We start from the raw sequence: 19,486 nt of genomic DNA, 5'->3' as shown, positions 1-19,486 counted from the left end.
GTTTTTCTTCTCCACAGAAAGCAACAAAGGCTATGGGAGAAGTTATTATAGCTATCAGTGGCAACCTCCAGTAGAATAGAGAGCACAGAATGATATTTTAGGATATGGCATATGATTTGGACATATTCAGTACAGGTAGCCCTTGACTTCATGAGTCACAGTGATGCAGTGGTTAGAGTGCAGTACTGCAGGCTACTTCTACTGGTTGCCTGCAATTTGGCAGTTCAAATCTCACCAAGCTCAAGGTTAATTCAGCTTTCCAGGATGTCATTCAGCAAATCTGGCTTATAACCCATTGACTTCATCTACTGGAAGACAGTTGGGAAGGTCACAGATGGTGGTCACATGACTGCAACTGCTGTAAATACCTGTTCATTGCAAAGTGTCCAGATTTTGATCACAGGACTATAGGGTTGAAAATGTGAAGACTTGGGATTGTAATCATAAATTTCTAAGAGATCACTAGGGGTCAGCCCTACTAAGTAGATCAGACCATGAAATCAACTTGATTGTAAGTCATTTTTGTCAGTGTCCTTGTAACTTTAAACAGTCACTAAACAAATGGTTGTAAATCAAGGACCAACTGTATCTTCTTTTGGGGTCCCCTATGCTCTGAGTCATCAAGTAGGATGCAGGAAGTAGGTCTACTCTGTCATGGCATCTGCTGTCTGAAACAGCATTATCTCTGAGATTTATATGTTCCCCCCCCCCTCACCCTGTTTAAATTAGCCTTTAAAACGTCCTCCAAGACCTGGGTTAAAATGGTGAATGACCCTTTGGTCTATTATTAGATGGTGCTTTTTTTCCCTCTGCATTTCATGCTCATGTTTTTGATGATGCATATTCTCCATTTTATTGTCTTATTTTGTAAGCTTCTCAGAGCTGTGATACCCCGGGGTGGCCTAAAAATGTCGTAAATAAATAAATAAATAAATCTCTATTACAGTACTTATGGAGAGATCGAAAATGTTCTTTATGTGTTCTGTCCCGTGATTCTAATAAATATGCAGACACAGGCTTGGCTGTCTGCCACGACTAATAAAACCACCCCTTGGCTAGAAGCCTAGAACGCTATGTTCAAGAAACCAAGATTAGACTTACGGAATGCTTTCTCAACAGCTAGTAAAGTGGACTGTTGTTTCCTGCAAAGATTCCCCTCCCATCGCTCCACCTATAAACTCTTTGGGAGGGGCCACACCCTTAGCTAGCTGTCCCTACTTCCTTCTATGACATCTTCTCCATAGCTGTTCCTTTCTTCTCTCAGCTCTACTTCTCTCAGCTCTACCCACACAGGTAAATCACATCAGGGACAACCTCCCTCTGTTCCTCTGTCCCTGACTCCAGAGTCTTCCTCATCCTCCAGAGCAGTCCCACAATGGTCTGAGCTCTCAGAGTCCATCAACAGCTCAGCCGGCCGCTGCTGGGCCACAACAGTATGTATACCAGAGGTGGTATTCAGTCAATTCTCTCCGGTTTGGGCGAACCGGTAGCAGCGGCTCCGGGAGGCTCTACCCACCCGCCCTGATATAATGCACGAACACTGTGCATCTGCAGAAGGTGGCGTGCATGCACAGATGCCGCAAGCGCCCTCACATTTGTGAACCTGTAGGAAAGGCAAGTGAATCCCACTGTTGATGTGTACCTGAGGGTAGCAGACAAACATGAGGATTATCTTAAATCAAACAATTTTATGCTATCATTTCTATCCTGGCCTTGTGTAAGAGTAGAAAGAAAATGACCTTGAGATAAATTGGCAGGAATCATTTTCTATTTATTTAAAAGATTTATATGGCCACTCATCTTAAGCAATTCTTGGCTTACAAACATTATGATCAGGTAAAAGAGGCTGAAACACTTTTTAATGTTTTTTTAAATTGACCCGTCTCAAGAACAGTATTTTAATCTTCCTGCAGAGTCAGTTTCATGGTCTAGTCCAGAGGTGGGATTCAGCATGTTCTGACCAGTCCTGGAAAACCAGTAGTGGAAATTTTGAGTAGTTCGGAGAACCAGTAAATACCACCTCTGACTGCCCCAGTGGTGGGTTCCGGATCCCATTGCAACCAGTACGGTTCAACGGGGCCGGGCATCCAACACATGAACGTGCGCAGTACGTGCGCATACAGCTGCAGCACACGTATGCGTACTTACCACCCGTGATGCTCCAGCTGCTCGGCGGACGTTGAGCAAGTGCCGTACAATTCGTGCACATGCGAGGAAGCCCCGAAAAGCTCAAATACAGGTAAGGAGCACGGGCAGGCGGGCGGGCCCTCCAGAGCACCATACTGGAATGGTACCTGGTGCTCCCAGTAGGCACCGGTACACCCGTACTGGGGAGTACTGGTCGTATCCCACCACTGCCCTGCCCCCATCTATTCGCTGTCTCCCAAGTCCCAGCTGACTGGGAGGAAATTGGGATTTTGCAGTATCCTTCCCGTGCCATGCCTGCCAAGCCACACCCACAGAACTGGTAGTAAAAAAAATTCAACCCTGCGCCTGGTCTAGTCTACTTAGTAGGGCTGACACCTAGTAATCTCTGTTTTATGATTACAACCCCAAGAATTCACTAGAAATGTTGGAAGCTGTGACTCCATCCTAACAGGAATTGAATCCATGGAATCACTTCTGCTCTGAGCAGCTTGAATTTTTAGCCTTAGCAAAGAAAGGAAGGTGTTGTACATGAATTTTAAGTGGTCTTACAATACGCTTCAGCATAGGATTCAAATCATTGCATTTAAATAAAGAATAAGTCTCTGCCTGTCTGTGTACACAAACACACTCTTTTTCATCTCGCCAAAGGTTTTAAGAGATTGAAGGAAAAATGTAAACTCAAGAAATCCTTTCATAATGCATTTCTTTGTTTTGAAAGCCTAGCCTACCTTGAATACACTCTGGAGTATTATTGTTATTATTATTTGTTCTTGCAAAAACATTGAGAAGAAACTTGCTGAACTTCCTGTTGAAAACTGAAGTGCTTTACTTGATCAAGACAGATGAGAGCTTCTACTACTACGCTGTACCAGTGAATGCATATTTTCTTGATTTCCATTGTCAAGCAGCTCTTGAATTACTGGGACAGATTGTTATCCCCCATTAATGGAAGCAAAAGTGCACTAGTACAGTTTTCTACATTTACACTTAGACTTATATATCACTTCACAGTGCTTTATAGTCCTCTCTAACTGGTTTACAGAGTCAGCATATTGCCATCAACAATCTGGATCCTCATTTTACCCACCTCGGAAGGACAGAAGGCTGAGTCAACCTTGAGCCTGGTGAGATTCGAACTGCCAAAGTGAAGGTGGTCAACAGTCAACAGAAGTAGCCTGCAGTACTGCATTCTAACCACTGCACCACCATGGCTCTTTATAGGCTTATATTTCCAATTCCTTTTAAGTAGAATACTCTTCACAGTACCTGTCCCATCCTACGACCAAGATAGTCCAGCTTAGCACCAAAATCTGAGAAATTTCAACTGCTTGGTCCCTTCCAGCATTGAGTTTATGGTGACAGTATCCATTGAAGTCCCAGACCTGAAAATTTGGAAAAACCAGGATATCTGATTTATATTATTTTTTAAAAAATAACAATACTGAAAAATAGCAATAAGTAATAATAGGATGGAGACTTTAATATTAGGTTTTACATTTTCCATATTAAAAAATAATTCAGTGCACTTTGCAATGTCTTATTAATATTATCAACAGTACAATATAAGCAGCTCTGTGTTCAAACATATATTACAAATCATAGTTAACACTTTTTTTATTTTGAAAATTTTAATTTACTTTAATCACCATAGGGTTATCATCCTCTAGCTTTTATTCTATAGATAACATGGTACTCAATTTTAATTTGTATTCTATGATTTATTGTTTTCATAATGACAATAACAATTAAATTGGAAAATGGAAAAAATAGTATATCAAAACCATAGGGCAAAATGTTTCTTAGTAACTTCAAAAATGTTAAAAATCTTAAGGCTACATAATCCATGTATTGGGGAGGAAAAACGTGATTGATGGGGAACCAATGATATAAGCCTTCTTAAACTTTAAAGATCTTACAATTGCAGCTAATTTACTGTATAATACCAACTTAATGTTATATTAACCCAGCAAAGCTTAAGTAAAGCACAGCTAGTTTCCATCTACTGCTTTGTTAATCATTTGGAGATTTTTGGAAAATTCAAACTAATAAACCCATTCTTCATTCTTGATTACATGATCAGAAGACAAAGTTTGAAATACTGAAGATGTCTATCTGTAGCATCCATCAGAAACTTGCCATTAATGTGAAATGTAGTATTTTTTTCATCTGACTTGAGAGATATACTCATCTACTCACTGATTTTTGGCTCATGCAAATGAATTAAAATTAATTCTCCCTTTACAAACCTACTATCATGTCCAAAAGTGTTTTATCCTCCTCTGTGAGTATATTAATACAGCACAATTTTGTTCCTTCTTTTATGATTTCTTTTATTTTTTTCCTTACAATTCTCTGTTACTGCTCTACTTGTTAACCTGGAAATCCTGTTTGCTATGCATCTCTGAATTCACAATTCCCCTTGGCTTAAGTTCAACTCCTGCTATGTTTCTTTGCTTTTCCAAACATAGCACAGAAGCTAAATTTTGCAGAGAAAAATTGAAGGCAAACCCAACTTCTAGTGCAGTTGCCAGGTCCCAGTTAGAGGTGTATATTATGGGAATAGAATTAAGCCATTAATACTGTTTCCTCAAAAATAAGACCTACCCCAAAATAAGACCTAGCCTGATTTTTAGCATGCTCCTAATATAAGCCTTACCCCAAAAATAAGCCATAGTTAAGATCATCAGTGGAGGGATGTGGCCAGAGGCAGTGAGGGCACAGGGGCCAACATTGTCTAGCAGCAGCTGCAGCCTGTGCAGTGCAAGTGAGTTGATTATATGTCAAGCAGCAGACAGAGGCAGAGGTGCAGGGGAAAAGGCAGGTGATCACCATGCAGGCTGCGGGTAAACCGAGAGATGCAAAGACAATCCTCCCTTGGCTGTCCCACTGTCTCTCTGCCTGTTCCCTTGCAGCCACGAGCATGCAGAAGTGGGCCAGTGGCCATGCAGGGTCCTGCTGGATGGGGCTGCCAGAGTCACCACCATGAAGTGGGCAGATGTGGATGATGTGGCTGCAGGGGCCCTGAAATAAGCCAGTGTGGGTAGCATGGGGCAACTACACCCCTCCTGTCTCATGGTGGCAGCACTGGGGTGCCATGCAAGCAGAAGTTGTTTTCTTGTACATGTGAAAAAATAAGACATCCCCAAAAATAAGCCCAAGTGTTTATTTTGCAGCCCCAAAATATATATAAGACCCGGTCCTATTTTCAGGGAAATAGGGGTAGTATCTAAGTAGTGATCTTAATGTCCAAAAGAATATGTTATCATTTATTATATATAAATATTTTGGATAAAAATATGGTGGATTATTTAAAATATTCTCAAAAAGAGGATAAAGTTCACTCTTCAGTTGTTTTTCTAGGTATAATTACAGACTGTACAATTATAGAGACTAATTTGATTCTGAATTTGATAATGGCGACAGGATTGCTAGAAGAAGGAAGAATTGCTTACTATTCAAGATTGGACATTAAAAGTAGTTAATTTAGCAGAGATGGCTAAAATTTCAGCATATTGGAAAGAATATTCAGAGGAGAAACACAAGTTGGAATGGAGAAGATGGATTGACTATATTCAAATAAACATTGGACTAAGGAACTTCAATTAGCTTATGAATGAACAAAAATGTTATAGTTTATCCAAATTTAGCTTAATAAAAGGGGAGTTAAAGTATAAGAGGGAGGTAAGATATTATAGTTAGCTTAGTTTAGCTTAATAAAAGGGGAGTTAAAGTATAAGAGGGAGGTAAGATATTATAGTTAGTTAGCTTAGTTTAGCTTAATAAAAGGGGAGTTAAAGTATAAGAGGGAGGTAAGATATTATAGTTAGTTAGCTTAGTTTAGCTTAATAAAAGGGGAGTTAAAGTATAAGAGGGAGGTAAGATATTATAGTTAGTTAGCTTAGTTTAGCTTAATAAAAGGGGAGTTAAAGTATAAGAGGGAGGTAAGATATTATAGTTAGTTAGCTTAGTTTAGCTTAATAAAAGGGGAGTTAAAGTATAAGAGGGAGGTAAGATATTATAGTTAGTTAGCTTAGTTTAGCTTAATAAAAGGGGAGTTAAAGTATAAGAGGGAGGTAAGATATTATAGTTAGTTAGCTTATGTTAGTGTATGATTGTTAAATGTTTATATCCTGTATTTTGCTCTGGGAAGTTGGGGGGAGGGAGAGTTGGAGGGGTGGCAGGGTTGCGGGGGAGGGAGGGAAGGGGAAGAGGAAATATCTGTAAATTCTACTAAAACTTTTCAATAAAAAAAAGAAATCATAAAGGTAAAGGTAAAAGTTCCCCTTACACAAATGTGCTAGTCGTTCCTGACTCTTCAAGCGCCACTAATGAAAGTTCTTATTGGTAGATGCTCAAACTACACCTCTGAAAATATGAAATGGTTCAGCCCATTTCATTTCGTCCCTTTTTAAAAAATACATATAATGTGTACCTTGACTGTTCCATCTGTGCCCCCGGTGAAAAGCCGAGTCTCAGTCCCATCAAGAGCCATAGTGCTAATCTCTGCATTGCCATGACAACCAGTAAACTCTTTGATTTTCTGCCCAGTGTCAATCAACCAGAAGATAACTGTAGATCCCATATCTGAGCTGATTACCTAAAGAAGAGGAGATAAAACTCACTCAAATTAAAACCTTGCTGACATGCTCAGCTTCCAAATATCTGTATTATAATAAACCAATACATATGCAGCCTACTAAGTATCAATTTGACATGCAAATCAGTGCTGATTTTCTCACTTTTCTTCCAAATCATAAAGTTTGTAGGTTGATTTTGATCCTATGCTAAATACCTTTCTTCACAGCAAGCTTTATTTAACTGATGAGTAATGATGTAGTTATCATTCAACAGAGAAAAGAGATGGCTTATTCTTACCGCAGATACTATTTTAATCCAAACAGGGGCAATGTATCTTTTAGCAATGAAAATTGAAATCTTTCCCAAACAAAATAAAATAAATCTAAGGTTGCAGTAGACAAAGAGGAAAAAGCTTTGTGATATACAGGTCATAAATACCAGCCTTCCTTATGTCAGCAAACTGCTCCATATATAAAGCATTAAGGGAATGTCTCTGAATGCATTAGCTTGCAACATTAGTGTTATGCATTTATTTTTAACACCATATTGACATTTATTTTCACTGTACATTGGAGGAAGGGCCATTTGGATAAATCATGACATATGACACACACACACACACACCCCTTCCAAAAAAAAAACAACCCTTGGTAAAATGTGTGTTGTGATTTCAGGATGCAACCCAATTTTTTTAATAAGTCACCAGCCATTCCCATGTCTACCAATAGATTATGTTTAATATTTATGAAAGATGCACATGCAGGTAAAACCTACTAGTTATGCCCTTAGTAAAATATAGTTCTCTCTTGCCTATTATAATTGTGTGTGTGTATGGGTTTTTTTTCCACACTGCCCAATCACTTTCCTGGGGAAGCCAGACCAATTAGATTAATGTTCTTCATTTGTGTTCCTCAGCATACTCATTCCAAATCTGGATATAATTTATATTCCTTATGTTTGCTAGCCATTGCTCTGGCTTCCATAGTTACATTCTGTGAATATATCCAATCCCCTTTTAAAATAATCCAAGTTCACATTGTCAAGAAAATGACACACCTAGTCAACGTTAGCTAATCTTTAAAAAGCCGAGCAGGCTTAGACTTGGTTAGTAACTGAATTGGAGTGTCAGGACTGTCATCCTGCTACGCTATGCACTGCCTGATGTCAGTCTGCCATACTTGATGGGGAGGGGAGTTGTGGGGTGGGAAAAGGGGAGCGGTAGGATGAGAGAATCAAAACTAAGCATCAGAGCATCTTGTGAGAGCTGTCAGAGTGGAATGAAGAACCATGCAACCCCCCAAAACAGGGAGTGTTACCCAAACAATTTGTTAGCACCTAATTGGACACTCACTGACAACCGGGAGAAGGGGGAGGAGTCAGGAACTAGAGAAAAGTTAACCATATGCTTTGGGCACAAAAACCTCAGATCCAGCTTTGCTTCCTCTGTAACAACTTGGCTTTAGTAAATTATTGTTCTGACCCAGCTCCCCAAGCATGACAAACCCTCTGAAATGAACTTCAAATATTCCTTTATTAGGAGCATCGGCAGCCCCAGCAAAAAGTTTCTCTCTCACTGAAGACTAACAAGTCTGGCCAGCCAGAAGTTGCATAGTTGTATGCCTTGCTATCAGCGGTGGCTCTTCCTTCTCAAGGTTTATCCCATGGATTTCCACTGCTCTCCTCTCCTCTTCCTTCTGCGCATTTGTGTGTCAGGCATTGGACCCAGCTGTTCCTCCTCTTCCTCATCAGCCACCTCCAGATTTGGAGTTGTTGACTCTCCATCTGAGGGCTGATGGATGGCCCAAGCTCCTCCTCTGCCTCTCTCTCTCTCTCTCTCTCTCTCTACGTCTTCCCCCTCAGAGTTCTCAGGTTGCCTTGAGCTGGCCCTGACTCCCATGCCTCTTCCACCTCTGATTCAGCTGCTGGAGTGGCCGGCAGCCGACAAGTTTACTTTTGGCTAACCATGGGCTTGAAAGTCTTTAGTTTGTAACTGAACCAGTTGTGACGACTGATAGAAGACTCCTGGGATTGTATTCTACCGGTTTGAGTGAACCGGTAGCTCCGATGATCAGCTGGGAGCAAACTGGTGGGCCCACCTTCCCCTGCACTTTACTGACCTTTATCTTCTCAATTGTATCGTGTAGCAGAGCGGATTGCTACGCAACAGCTGTTTTCTTCCCCAGCGGAAGGTAAGTTTTCTCAAAATTGTGCATGCTCTCAAAGCAAGTTATGACCTAACTGGTTGTTAAGCTGGTAGGATACCACCACTGGAGACTCCCAGTATGTCTTTTGGGAGAGTTTCCTAATAAAGGCTGAGGATTAAGTCATAGTTCTCCAAGAAGTTGAAGCATAGCCCAGTTCCTTTTAAATGGCTCGGCTTGGACAGAAAGGAATCTGTATTGCAGGCAAGTGTGAAGCTCCTTGAAACAAGGGATTGCTCAGTGTGAGTGAGAAACTGCAGATGACTGTTACATCCCTGGTGATTTACATCTATTGCTTTTTTTCCTCACCTTTTCTAAAAATGAATAGATTATTGATTTAGACGAGTGTCTTAAAGCTGCAGTTGCTGCAATTTCTAGCTCAGCAAATTGCTCCGTATTTATGGCATGAAGGGATTCACGCTCTCAATCCTCACAATACAGGTAGTCCTCAACTTACAACAGTTCATTTGGTGAGCACTCAAAGTTACAATAGTGCTGAAAAAAGAGACTTGTGACCATTTTTTCACACTTCTCACCGCATCCCCATGGTTACATGATCAAAATCCAGGCATTTGGCAACTGACTCATTTTTATGATGGTCCCAGGGTCACACAATCATCTTCTGACAAGCAAAGTCAAGCCAGATGCACTTAAAAATTATGTTTCTAACTTAACAACTGCAGTGATTGCCCCAACAGTGCTTTTTCAAGAGGCAACTGGACTTCCTGGTTTTTCTTTGAGGACGTTTCGCTTCTCATCCAAGAAGCTTCGCTGAAGAGCTGAAGAATCTTCTTGGATGAGAAGTGAAACATCTTCAAAGGAAGTCCAGTTGCCTCTTGAAAAAGCACCTTTGGGACAGAATGACGGACAATCTCCATAGACAACTGCAGTGATTCACTTCACAACTGTGGCAAGGAAGTTTGTAAAATGGGACAAAACTCACTTAACAATTGTCTCATTTAGCCACAGAAATTTGGACTCAATTGTGGTTGTAAATTGAGGACTACCTATAATTTCAGCTGAGAAATTTTACAAACATTCTGACATAAGGCAATGACAGATAACTTGCAAATTGCACCTGAGAAAACTCCATGGATGGGCTTGTGATATCATCAAACCTGAATTCAATTTGAGGGAGATAAATTGACCTCCATTATCATTATTTCTTCTGTAGTCTGCTGCTGGACCAGTTCAATATGGAATACTTTCCATTAAAACATGACAATGAAATCATGCCAGTTTTTTTTTTAATAATCATGCCAATGACTTACGGCTCACCAGAAAAGAGAGAGAGCATTTATTCTATAGATAGGTTTTATTCATCCTTAATTCTGAATAGATTTCAAGTGAATTAGTCCCTCTATTTTATTTAAAGTTCATCTTGCTTAATATAAATACCATCCACCAAACAGTATCCCAAGCATTTCTTCATTTTGTTTGGTAGACAGATTGTATTGGGTAGATGTGTATAGTCATAACCTTGGTGCAATAATATAATACCTTTATTATTTTCACTAGGAAAATGTACTGTTTATATTGGATGTATTTATTCATGCCGTAACATTCTGTAACCAGGTACATCTGGGTTGAATTAGTAAATCAAAGGTCAACTGAAGCTATTTACCTGTAAGTGAAGGAAGTTTGCTACTTTTCAATATTAATAATTAAACAGAATTTCCTTGTAAAGAAATGAGAAGTTGCAAACATATTTGTGTTAAATTGTGTTCTTCTAAAACCCTGGAAGCCTAATTATGAATGGCACCCATGAAGAATTTTAATTGCTTTCCAATATGCTTTTAATAACAGACGTATCATTCCAGCCTATTAAAAATTCTCCTCAAAAAAACCTGGATGATAACACCTGTTATTTCAAGAAAGCAAATGTAAAGAAGCTTTTTTCTCTCTCTCTCTTGGCAAAAGGTAAAAAAATAACAAAACCAGCTAAAAGCCTTCTTTTGGCTGTACAAGTCAAACAGATGGGAGTTCTTAGGCTAGTTTTAATAGCTTCATCCATTTCCCTACTTTGATCAGAGTAGAACAGAACTTCCATAGCTTATGTCTGTTAAAGACATGGGGAGTCCTTGAATTAAATAGGCTTTGTGAAAGCAAATAGCATACAGTCGTTCCATAGCCATGAAGAAGGAGAAGAATCAGCCAACAAACTAAACAGACCTAAGGAAAATACATCCCCCAATAGCTTTATACTTTTCTTAAGAAAGACTTGTAAAAAGAGGCATTAAGTAGAGTTAACACAATACTTTTGGGATACACAGTACTTTTCTTATATTTGTTAGGAAACAAATATATAGGGGCCCTACCATTCTACTCTACAAATTCAGAAAACTTGAATGCACAACAGAAACTCAAAATAGCAGCTCAGTGTAGTTCGAATTCCCAATCTCGCCAAGCTGATGTGGAAATTTAGCAAGGAAAGTCAGTGGAACATAAGTTACACGATTTTGTATGATTGGAAATTATGTACAGTAGAATTCTTATTTACCCAAAGCACTTTGTCCAGGATGAACTGAATGTGGATCTAGTATTTGTAGCTCATTATCAATACAAGGAAGCTGGAACATACTTTAGTCACTTCTCAGTTGAGAAAACAATTATTGAAATAAGGACTAAATAGACCTACTCTTAAAGAATGATCAGAAGTTCCAGCTGATCCCAGAATGCAGTGACGGAAACATCTTTGGCTATACCTAAAGTTAACAGAGTTGGAGCTGTTTAGATCTCAGAGGGCAGATACATCAATGTGATATCACTATTTTGTAAGCGACAAGACTCCTAGTCCCAATTCTGAGGGACCGTCTCTTGCTGGTCACAACTACCTAACCCATTAAAGCAGGAAGGCAGGGAAGGCTGTGAGTCCCATCCCCGAGAGAGATACACCTGGTGGGGCCCAGAAAAAGGGCCTTCTCCATTGTGGCTTCGTCTCTCTGGAACATCATTCCCCTAGAGATTAAAACAGCCCTCACTCTTTTGGAGGGCACTGAAGACCTGGTTCTGCCAGTGGGCCTGGGGAACCCAGAGTGGGATGGAGCCAGTGGTGGGTTACAACTGGTACACCTCGGTACGGGCATAGCGGTGCCTGCCAGGAGCACCAGGTACCATTCTGGTATGGTGCTCCAGAGGGCCTGCCCACCTGCCCGCACTCCTTACCAGTATTTGAAGTTTTGGGGGTTTCCGAACAGGCACATGATGCGTACAGTGCCTGCGTGATGCTCCGCCGAGCAGCTGGAGCATCGCAGGTGGTAAGTACGCATATGTGCACTGCGCACGTTCAGTGGTGGGCGCCCGTCCCTGTTGCACCATACCGGTTGCAACGGGATCCAGAACCTACCACTGGATGGAGCCCATTAAACGGCACATGTGATCTGCTGTCGCTGGGGGGGGGGGGGCTTTTATTATATTAATTTATATGATTCTTTTATTAGTTTCATTTTTTATATATGTGATTTTAAACTATGTAAGCCACCTTGAGTCCCCCTGGAGCGAATAGGCTGCAATATCAATTTAATAAATAAATTTAATAATAGATAGATGATAGGTAGGTAGGTAGGTAGGTAGGTAGATGATAGATAGATAGATAGATAGATAGATAGATAGATAGATAGATAGATAGATAGATAGATAGATAGATAGATAGATAGATAAAATATACTAGTGGTTCCCTTAAAAAAACTCCATGTGACAGGTTATTTGCCTGTCCCCAATTGTGTACATCTATTGCACCAGATTTAACAGAATGGACATGATCCATGTCCTTCCCATACAATTAAGCCATCCTTTGGGGACTCAGAAAGTCTGTCTTCATTGTCCTGGTCCCTGCCCTGTAAAAGAACCTCCCCTCTGAAATCCAAACAGCTCCAACCCTGTTAACTTTCTAATAAGCCTTGAAAAGACTTCCTTTTCCCTCAGACATACGTAGCTCAGGTTGCTAGATCCCGACAGGTATGCATTCTGATTGGAAATAAATGTATAGGTGCCTTGGCTACATTGTAATGCTGCTTATAGGATATTGGGTAATTTTATTGTAATGTGAACTACCTGGAATCACAACCTTGCAATGGGCAGGTATACTGTATAATTTCTACATAAACAATACAATACAATAGCAGAGTTGGAAGGGACCTTGGAGGTCTTCTAGTCCAACCCCCTGCCTAGGCAGGAAACCCTATACCGTTTCAGACAAATGGTTATCCAACATCTTCTTAAAGACTTCCAGTGTTGGGGCATTCACAACTTCTGGAGGCAAGCTGTTCCCCTGATTAATTGTTCTAACTGTCAGGAAGTTTCTCCTCATTTCTAAGTTGCTTCTCTCCTTGATTAGTTTCCACCCATTGCTTCTTGTTCTACTCTCGGGTGCTTTGGAGAATAGTTTGACTCCCTCTTCTTTGTGGCAACCCCTGAGATATTGGAACAATGCTATCATGTCCCCCCCTGGTCCTTCTTTCTATTAAACACTCCACTCCGTTCTATTCTAATTTCACCCCTCTTTCTGTCTTTTGTATCGATAACATTTCCAGGGAACATAAAAAAAACCTCTTAATGTATATGTTTTAATTTGTAATTTTCTTCCATATTCTCTTCCTGCTAGGCACTTGCACACTTCTTACCTTCTCTTCTGGCTAGGTACTTCCTGTTAATCATCATCTTTATCCTTCTAAACTATTCCATGTTATCAATTGCTGCTTTGTTCAGTTATGCAACCTTTAGGATACTGCGAAGCTGCCTTGCAACTAATTAGTATATTTATCCATCTAGCCCAGTACATTATTATTATTATTATTTTGCTATCAATCCTTTTTAACTGCAGATGCCAGGAAACAGACTGTAAAATTTTCTGCATACAGATCATGTGGTATACCTCCACTCCTACACAATGGCCTTCTCTCCATATGCTTCATTTCATGTTTTCAAATTTTCCATGTTCCTTCTCATTCTCTGGCAGGAACTTCATTGTTGATACCTGTATCTTTCTCTGTATATTTATTTCTATCAGGGGCTACTTCATTTAAAAAAAAATAGTACTTGTTGCACTGGACAGCTGGTACAAAATATGTTAATCGGCTGAACATGTTTATGTTTGCATTGGAAATCTAAAGAACTATATATTTATTTATTTAGAAGCGGTGTGGTTTTTTTTTACAGAGCCCTCCCTTTATTTTTACAATGCTAACTGTATGTCCAGCAGTACTGCCAAAATAATCAATATATCAATTCGGCAGTCAAGCTGAAACAAATATAAATGACTCCTTTCCCAGTGCCTTAGAAATGCCACATGGTTCTTTAGATCTGATTTAAATAACTTTTTTCACATTGCTGAAAAAAAATTCTACTGGACAAATATACAAAGCCGGAACGGAAGCAGAGAGATGCGGTAGCTTCACTGTCAGTGCTGTTATAAGGTAGGCACGGTTATATCACCATGGAGAAGGACATACTATAAGCAGTCTCAGTGTGACATTTGTGCTATCCCGAGTTTTAGAATCATTCTGCCTCAGGGGTCCAGAGAGCTGTTGAAGCTTGGCAATGCCAGAACGAGTGTTCAGAAGTGAAATTGCCAAGATGAGAATCTCAACAGGAGCAGAGAGTTTTTCTTCTTAATTAGAATGGCCGACATGCACAATAGTATGCAGAAAACGAGATTTCAAGAGAAAGCAAAGCAATGGAAAAAGGAAGCATATTCACCCAGATAGCCATTTTCTCATTTATCATGTGATTTCTAAAGAATTAAAGGGATCCCAAAGTCCCTGTACGTAATAGCAACAGCAATAGCATTTAGACTTATATACTGCTCACAGTGGTGGGATTCAAAGAATTTTACTAGCGGTTCTGTGGGCGTGCTTTGTGGGCGTGGCAGGGGAAGGTTACTGCCAAATCCCTGTTCCCTCCCCTCCCACCTAACCTGCTTTCCAGCTCCATTCCCCTCTTCAGGGCATCCAAAGAAGATCAGCTGGGAAGCCAGGACGAACAGGGGCGGGGCCAGCCTATTTGCCAGTTCTCCGAACTACTCAAAATTTCCACTACCAGTTCACCAGAACTGGTCAGAACTGGCTGAATACCACCTCTGGTTTTACAGCGCTTTAGAGACCTCTCTAAGTAGTTTACAGAGTCAGCCTATAGCCCCCAACAATCTGGGTCCTCATTTTACCCACCTCAGAAGGATGGAAGGCTGAGTCAACCTTGAGCCTGGTGGGATTTGAACTGCCAAATTGCAGTCAGTCAGCAGAAGTAGCCTGCAGTATGGCTATACAGCCACTTTCCCCAGAGCAAACAATATTTTAAGGGCAAAAAAGGCTGATGGGTATGTACATGTGTATGTATGTGAGTAAATCAGTGGTGGGTTGCAGGCGGTACGTCCAGTACGGGTGTACCGGTGCCTGCCAGAAGCACCGAGTACCGTTCCGGTACGGTGCTCCGGAGGGCCCACCCACCTGCCCGAGCTCCTTACCTGTATTTGAGCTCTTCGGAGCTCCCACGCATGCGCATGGAGCATATAGTGCCTGTGCAACACTCCGCAGAGCAGCTGGAGTGTCACAGAGGCTTCGCAGGAGGTAAGGATGCATGTGCATGCTGTGCACGTGTGCATGTGCTGTGCAGATGTGCGCATGCACTGCACGTGTGCATGTGGGTAACTCCGGGCCCTGTTGCACTGTACCAGTTGCACCGGGATCCGGAACCCACCACTGGAGTAAATACATATGATTATAGTAGTCTTCGCCAACCCAGTAGTTTCTTGTATCATCCTTCTTCTTCTATACAAGTAGTTCTCAACTTACAACCATTCGAAGTTACAATGGCGCTGAAAAAATGTCACTTATGATTAGTCCTGCACTTACAGCCATTGCAGCATCCCCATGGTCACATGATCAAAATTTGGGTGCTTGGCAACCAGCAGGTTCATATGATTACTGTTTGTGACCTTCCCAGCTGCCTTCTAACAAGTAAAGTCCATGGGGAAAACCAGATTCGCTTAGCTACCACATAATTAACTTAACAACTGCAGTGATTTACTTAACTGTGGCAAAAAAGGTTTTGTAAAATTGGCCATGACTCACTTAATACACTAATTAAATTACTAAGTTAGCAATGGAGACTCTGGTCCCAATTCTGATCACAACTTAAATTATATAGTTAACTACTACTGTACTGTAGTTAGTCATGAAGGAAGGGGGAAGACATTTCATCATGAATACATGGGAATTAATGGCTTTATCGGTTTGTTTTATTTTACAACAATTCATTCCCTCTCTCTCTCTTCCTCCTCTCTCTGCTGACTTTATTATTTTTACAAATAATTCAAGGGAGTGCATATATCCAACACATGTTCCTCTTCTTATATTCCTCTGTGTGGTAAGTTGGGCTGATAGTGACTGGCCCAAGGTCACCATTTGGTTTTCATGGTTAAGGCACAGTGGTGGGTTTCAAATTTTTTTAGAACCTCTTCTGTAGGTGTGGCCTGCTTTGTGGGAGTGACTTGCCATCCATGTGACTGGGTGGGAGTGGCTTGCCAGCTATGTGACTGGGTGGGCGTGGCCAACTTGTAAAATGTGGTGTAACTCACTTAACAACGTTCTTGCTTAGCAACCAAAATGTTAGCTCAGAAACTCTGGCATATGAAGCATGCAAGTCTTAAAGCTGTTAAGTACAAGACCCTTGCACCTTACCCCTTTAGAAAAAAAACCCAGGGGTGTTCAAACTTGACAGCTTTAAGACTTGTGGACTTCAACTCCCAGAATTCCTCCTCTCACTCTTCATCTTGATGATGTGCAAACAGGTGGTGGGAGGGAGCTGGAACCGGTTCTAAATGGCACTGTAGATTTGTGGAACCTCTTCTATAGAAGAGGTTAGAACTGGCAGGAACCCATCCCTGTTAAGGCAGCATTTGAACTCACAGTCTCCTGCTTTTTAGCCTGGTAGCTTAACCATTAAACCAAACTGTTCTGGGTCTATCCTTCACTTGGATCTTTCCTGATTGTGTCTTCCTTGTGAGTAAATATTCCAATCTAACCCATTTCTATTACTATGATGACTGAGTCTTCTCTTTTAGTTTAAACAATAAAACAAAGCAATAGTTTTATAAGCAATAGCACTTAGACTTATATGCCGCTTTACAGTGCTTTACTGCCGTCTCTAAGCGGTTTACAGAATCAGCATATGGCCCCCCACAATCTGGGTCCTCATTTTACCAACCTTGTAAGGATGGAAGGTTGAGTCAACCTTGAGCCTGGTGAGATTCAATCTGCCAAACTGCTGACAGCCGATGATCAGCAGAAGTAGCCTGCAGTACTACACTCTAGCCACTGCGCCACCATAGCTCATACATACACACCATATTTTCAGAGTATAAGACGCACTGGAGTATAAGACGCAGCAAGATTTTGAAGAGGAAATTTTTTTTAAAAAAAGTTTTTGCACTCTGCAAACGTCCTAAAAACAGCCCCTTTTTCATGAAAATGGGCCCTTTTTTTTCAAAAGAAGGGCATGAATAGCCCTTAGGCGGCTTGTAGAGTGCTTCTGGAGGAGTGGGGGGGGGATAAGCAAAAAATATCCAATTTTTTTGCAAAAACGGGGCTGTTTTTTGTCAAAACAAGGGCTTGAATAGCTTTTAGGAAGCTTATAGAGTCCTGCTGGGGGTTGGGAGGGGCAAAAACGGGTTGTTTTTCACTCATTTCTGCACTCCCCAGCCTCCAGTAGCTCTCTGAAAGCCTTCTAAAAGCTCTGCATGGGAGTTCCGGTTCCGGCGGCGGCGGCGACGGGCAGCTCTTTGCCCGCTCCGGCTCCCCGGTGGGCTTCCCCACTCCTTGGGGGGCACAGGACACCCCGCAGAGGGGTCCTGCCGGAGGGGCGGCATCGCGGAGGTCTCCTGCAGCGGCGGCAGCCGGCGGGAGTTCTCTCGCGCGCCCAAGGCACCGGGGAGCAAGCTCGGAGGGCGCATCGCGTTTCCACGCCTCGCGCCTCGCTACAAGCCGACTGGAGAATGCTACAATTGAAGGAAGCAGCTGCGGTGCGGTGAGGTTGCCTCTCTCTTCATCCCTTACTTTGCATGAAGATTTATTCAGCTTTTAAAACTTTAAAATAACTTTCGGAGCATTTTGGAGGTGCGGCTGGAGGGAGGGGGGTTTTCCCCCCCCCTTGGACAAGCGGCAAGAAACAATTTTGCTCTCAGCCCCCAGGGAAGGAGGAGGGGGGAGAGCCAACGAATGAAGCCTCACTTAGGCTGAGATGATTTTCTTTTCAATTTAATTTTACATATTACAATGATTTGAGGACTTTTGGAACTTTTTAAAACTTTGTTACGCCTCTCTGCCCAAAACTGGCAGGGCAAGATGGCACACTTCCGTTGTCTTTATGAACTCTGAAACCTGACTCCACCTTTAAAATTCAGGCTTCCGGTCTTTGTCTCTGTGTCTCCCAGAGGAACCTCTTGTGGATTGGTATTTTTTTAACCTTCTAGGGGAAATTTTCTATCTATTGCCAGACTTATTGGAGAGATTCTCTTCTGCCTGGTTATTCTGCTCCCGGATTCACCTGGCTACCCTTCTTTTCTAACTGCTTACTTCATATTTGGATTGAACTTTTAATGTTATAAAGGATGGCATCTAAAAGACCTCCTCCTGGAAAACCTGGCTTTGCCACTTCTGCTCCAACATCTGCAACATCCAGTCCAGCCACACAGTCCAAGATAACAGAACTGATGCAACATAAGACTACAGAGATGGACTTTCAACAAATGCTTCAACAAATTCTACAGGGCCAGGAGGAAATCAAAAAACAGTTAAGGGAAATGAAAGATGAAATTAAAGAAAATCAAGCCCAAATATATAAGAACTCACAAAGACTGAATCTTGTGGAAGGGGGGGTGGAGGAGGTGAGGGGGGGGGGGTGGAAGCTGTGCAGAAAGGGAACAAAGATCTTGACATCCAACAGATGAAATTAGAATTTGAGAGAATGTCCTATTATCTTAGATTTCAAAATGTTATAGAAGAAGATGGGGAAAATATAAGGGACATCATGACAAACATTCTGGCTGACTATACACACAAAGAAAAACAACAGATGGGGTGGGATATAGATCTGGTTTATAGAGTGAACTCAGCTTATGCTAGAACACACAATGTACCCAGGGAGGTTCACATTAAATTCCTTAGAAAAAGCACAAGAGATGAAATTCTGGGTGTACAAAGGGGGCAAGCATTGACATATCATGATATGGAGATAACCATTCTGAAGCAGATCCCTAAGAAGATTAGAGAAAAAAGAAGAAATTATTCGCAATTAGCGAATAAATTATACCAGAAAGGGGTGTGGTTTAGATGGTTGATGCCTGAAGGTATGCTGATATTCTGGGAGGAGACAAGAATCAGAATTAATTCACCCATAGAGGCGCAGGCCTTTATGGAAAAAAATAAAACACTCCTAGAGAAACCACCAGACGCTACAACGGACATGCAGGACACGGGAGGGGCCAGAGCTCTGCCAGTGGAGGGAGATGGGGCAATAGCAAGAAGACTCAGATCACAGAAATAAATATGAAAATCATATTATTA

General features: G+C 41.4%; 1 protein-coding gene across 2 annotated transcripts in view; it reads right to left on the bottom strand.

Annotated features, from left to right (window-relative positions):
• The window catches only part of WDR49 (WD repeat domain 49), a 148,759-nt gene that overhangs the window by 73,336 nt on the left and 55,937 nt on the right, over positions 1-19,486 (bottom strand). For both annotated transcript variants that reach the window (XM_081955592.1, XM_081955593.1), the window contains exons 9-10: positions 6,581-6,745; positions 3,415-3,530 (exon numbers count right to left, since the gene is read on the bottom strand). In XM_081955592.1, the coding sequence (XP_081811718.1) occupies positions 3,415-3,530; positions 6,581-6,745 (281 nt within the window). The remainder of the gene's footprint in view (positions 1-3,414; positions 3,531-6,580; positions 6,746-19,486) is intronic.

This window comes from Natrix helvetica (assembly GCF_964273705.1).
Source record: "Natrix helvetica genome assembly, chromosome: 5".
NCBI classification, from domain to species: domain Eukaryota; kingdom Metazoa; phylum Chordata; class Lepidosauria; order Squamata; family Natricidae; genus Natrix; species Natrix helvetica.
This window is presented reverse-complemented; position numbering and strand designations above follow the sequence as displayed.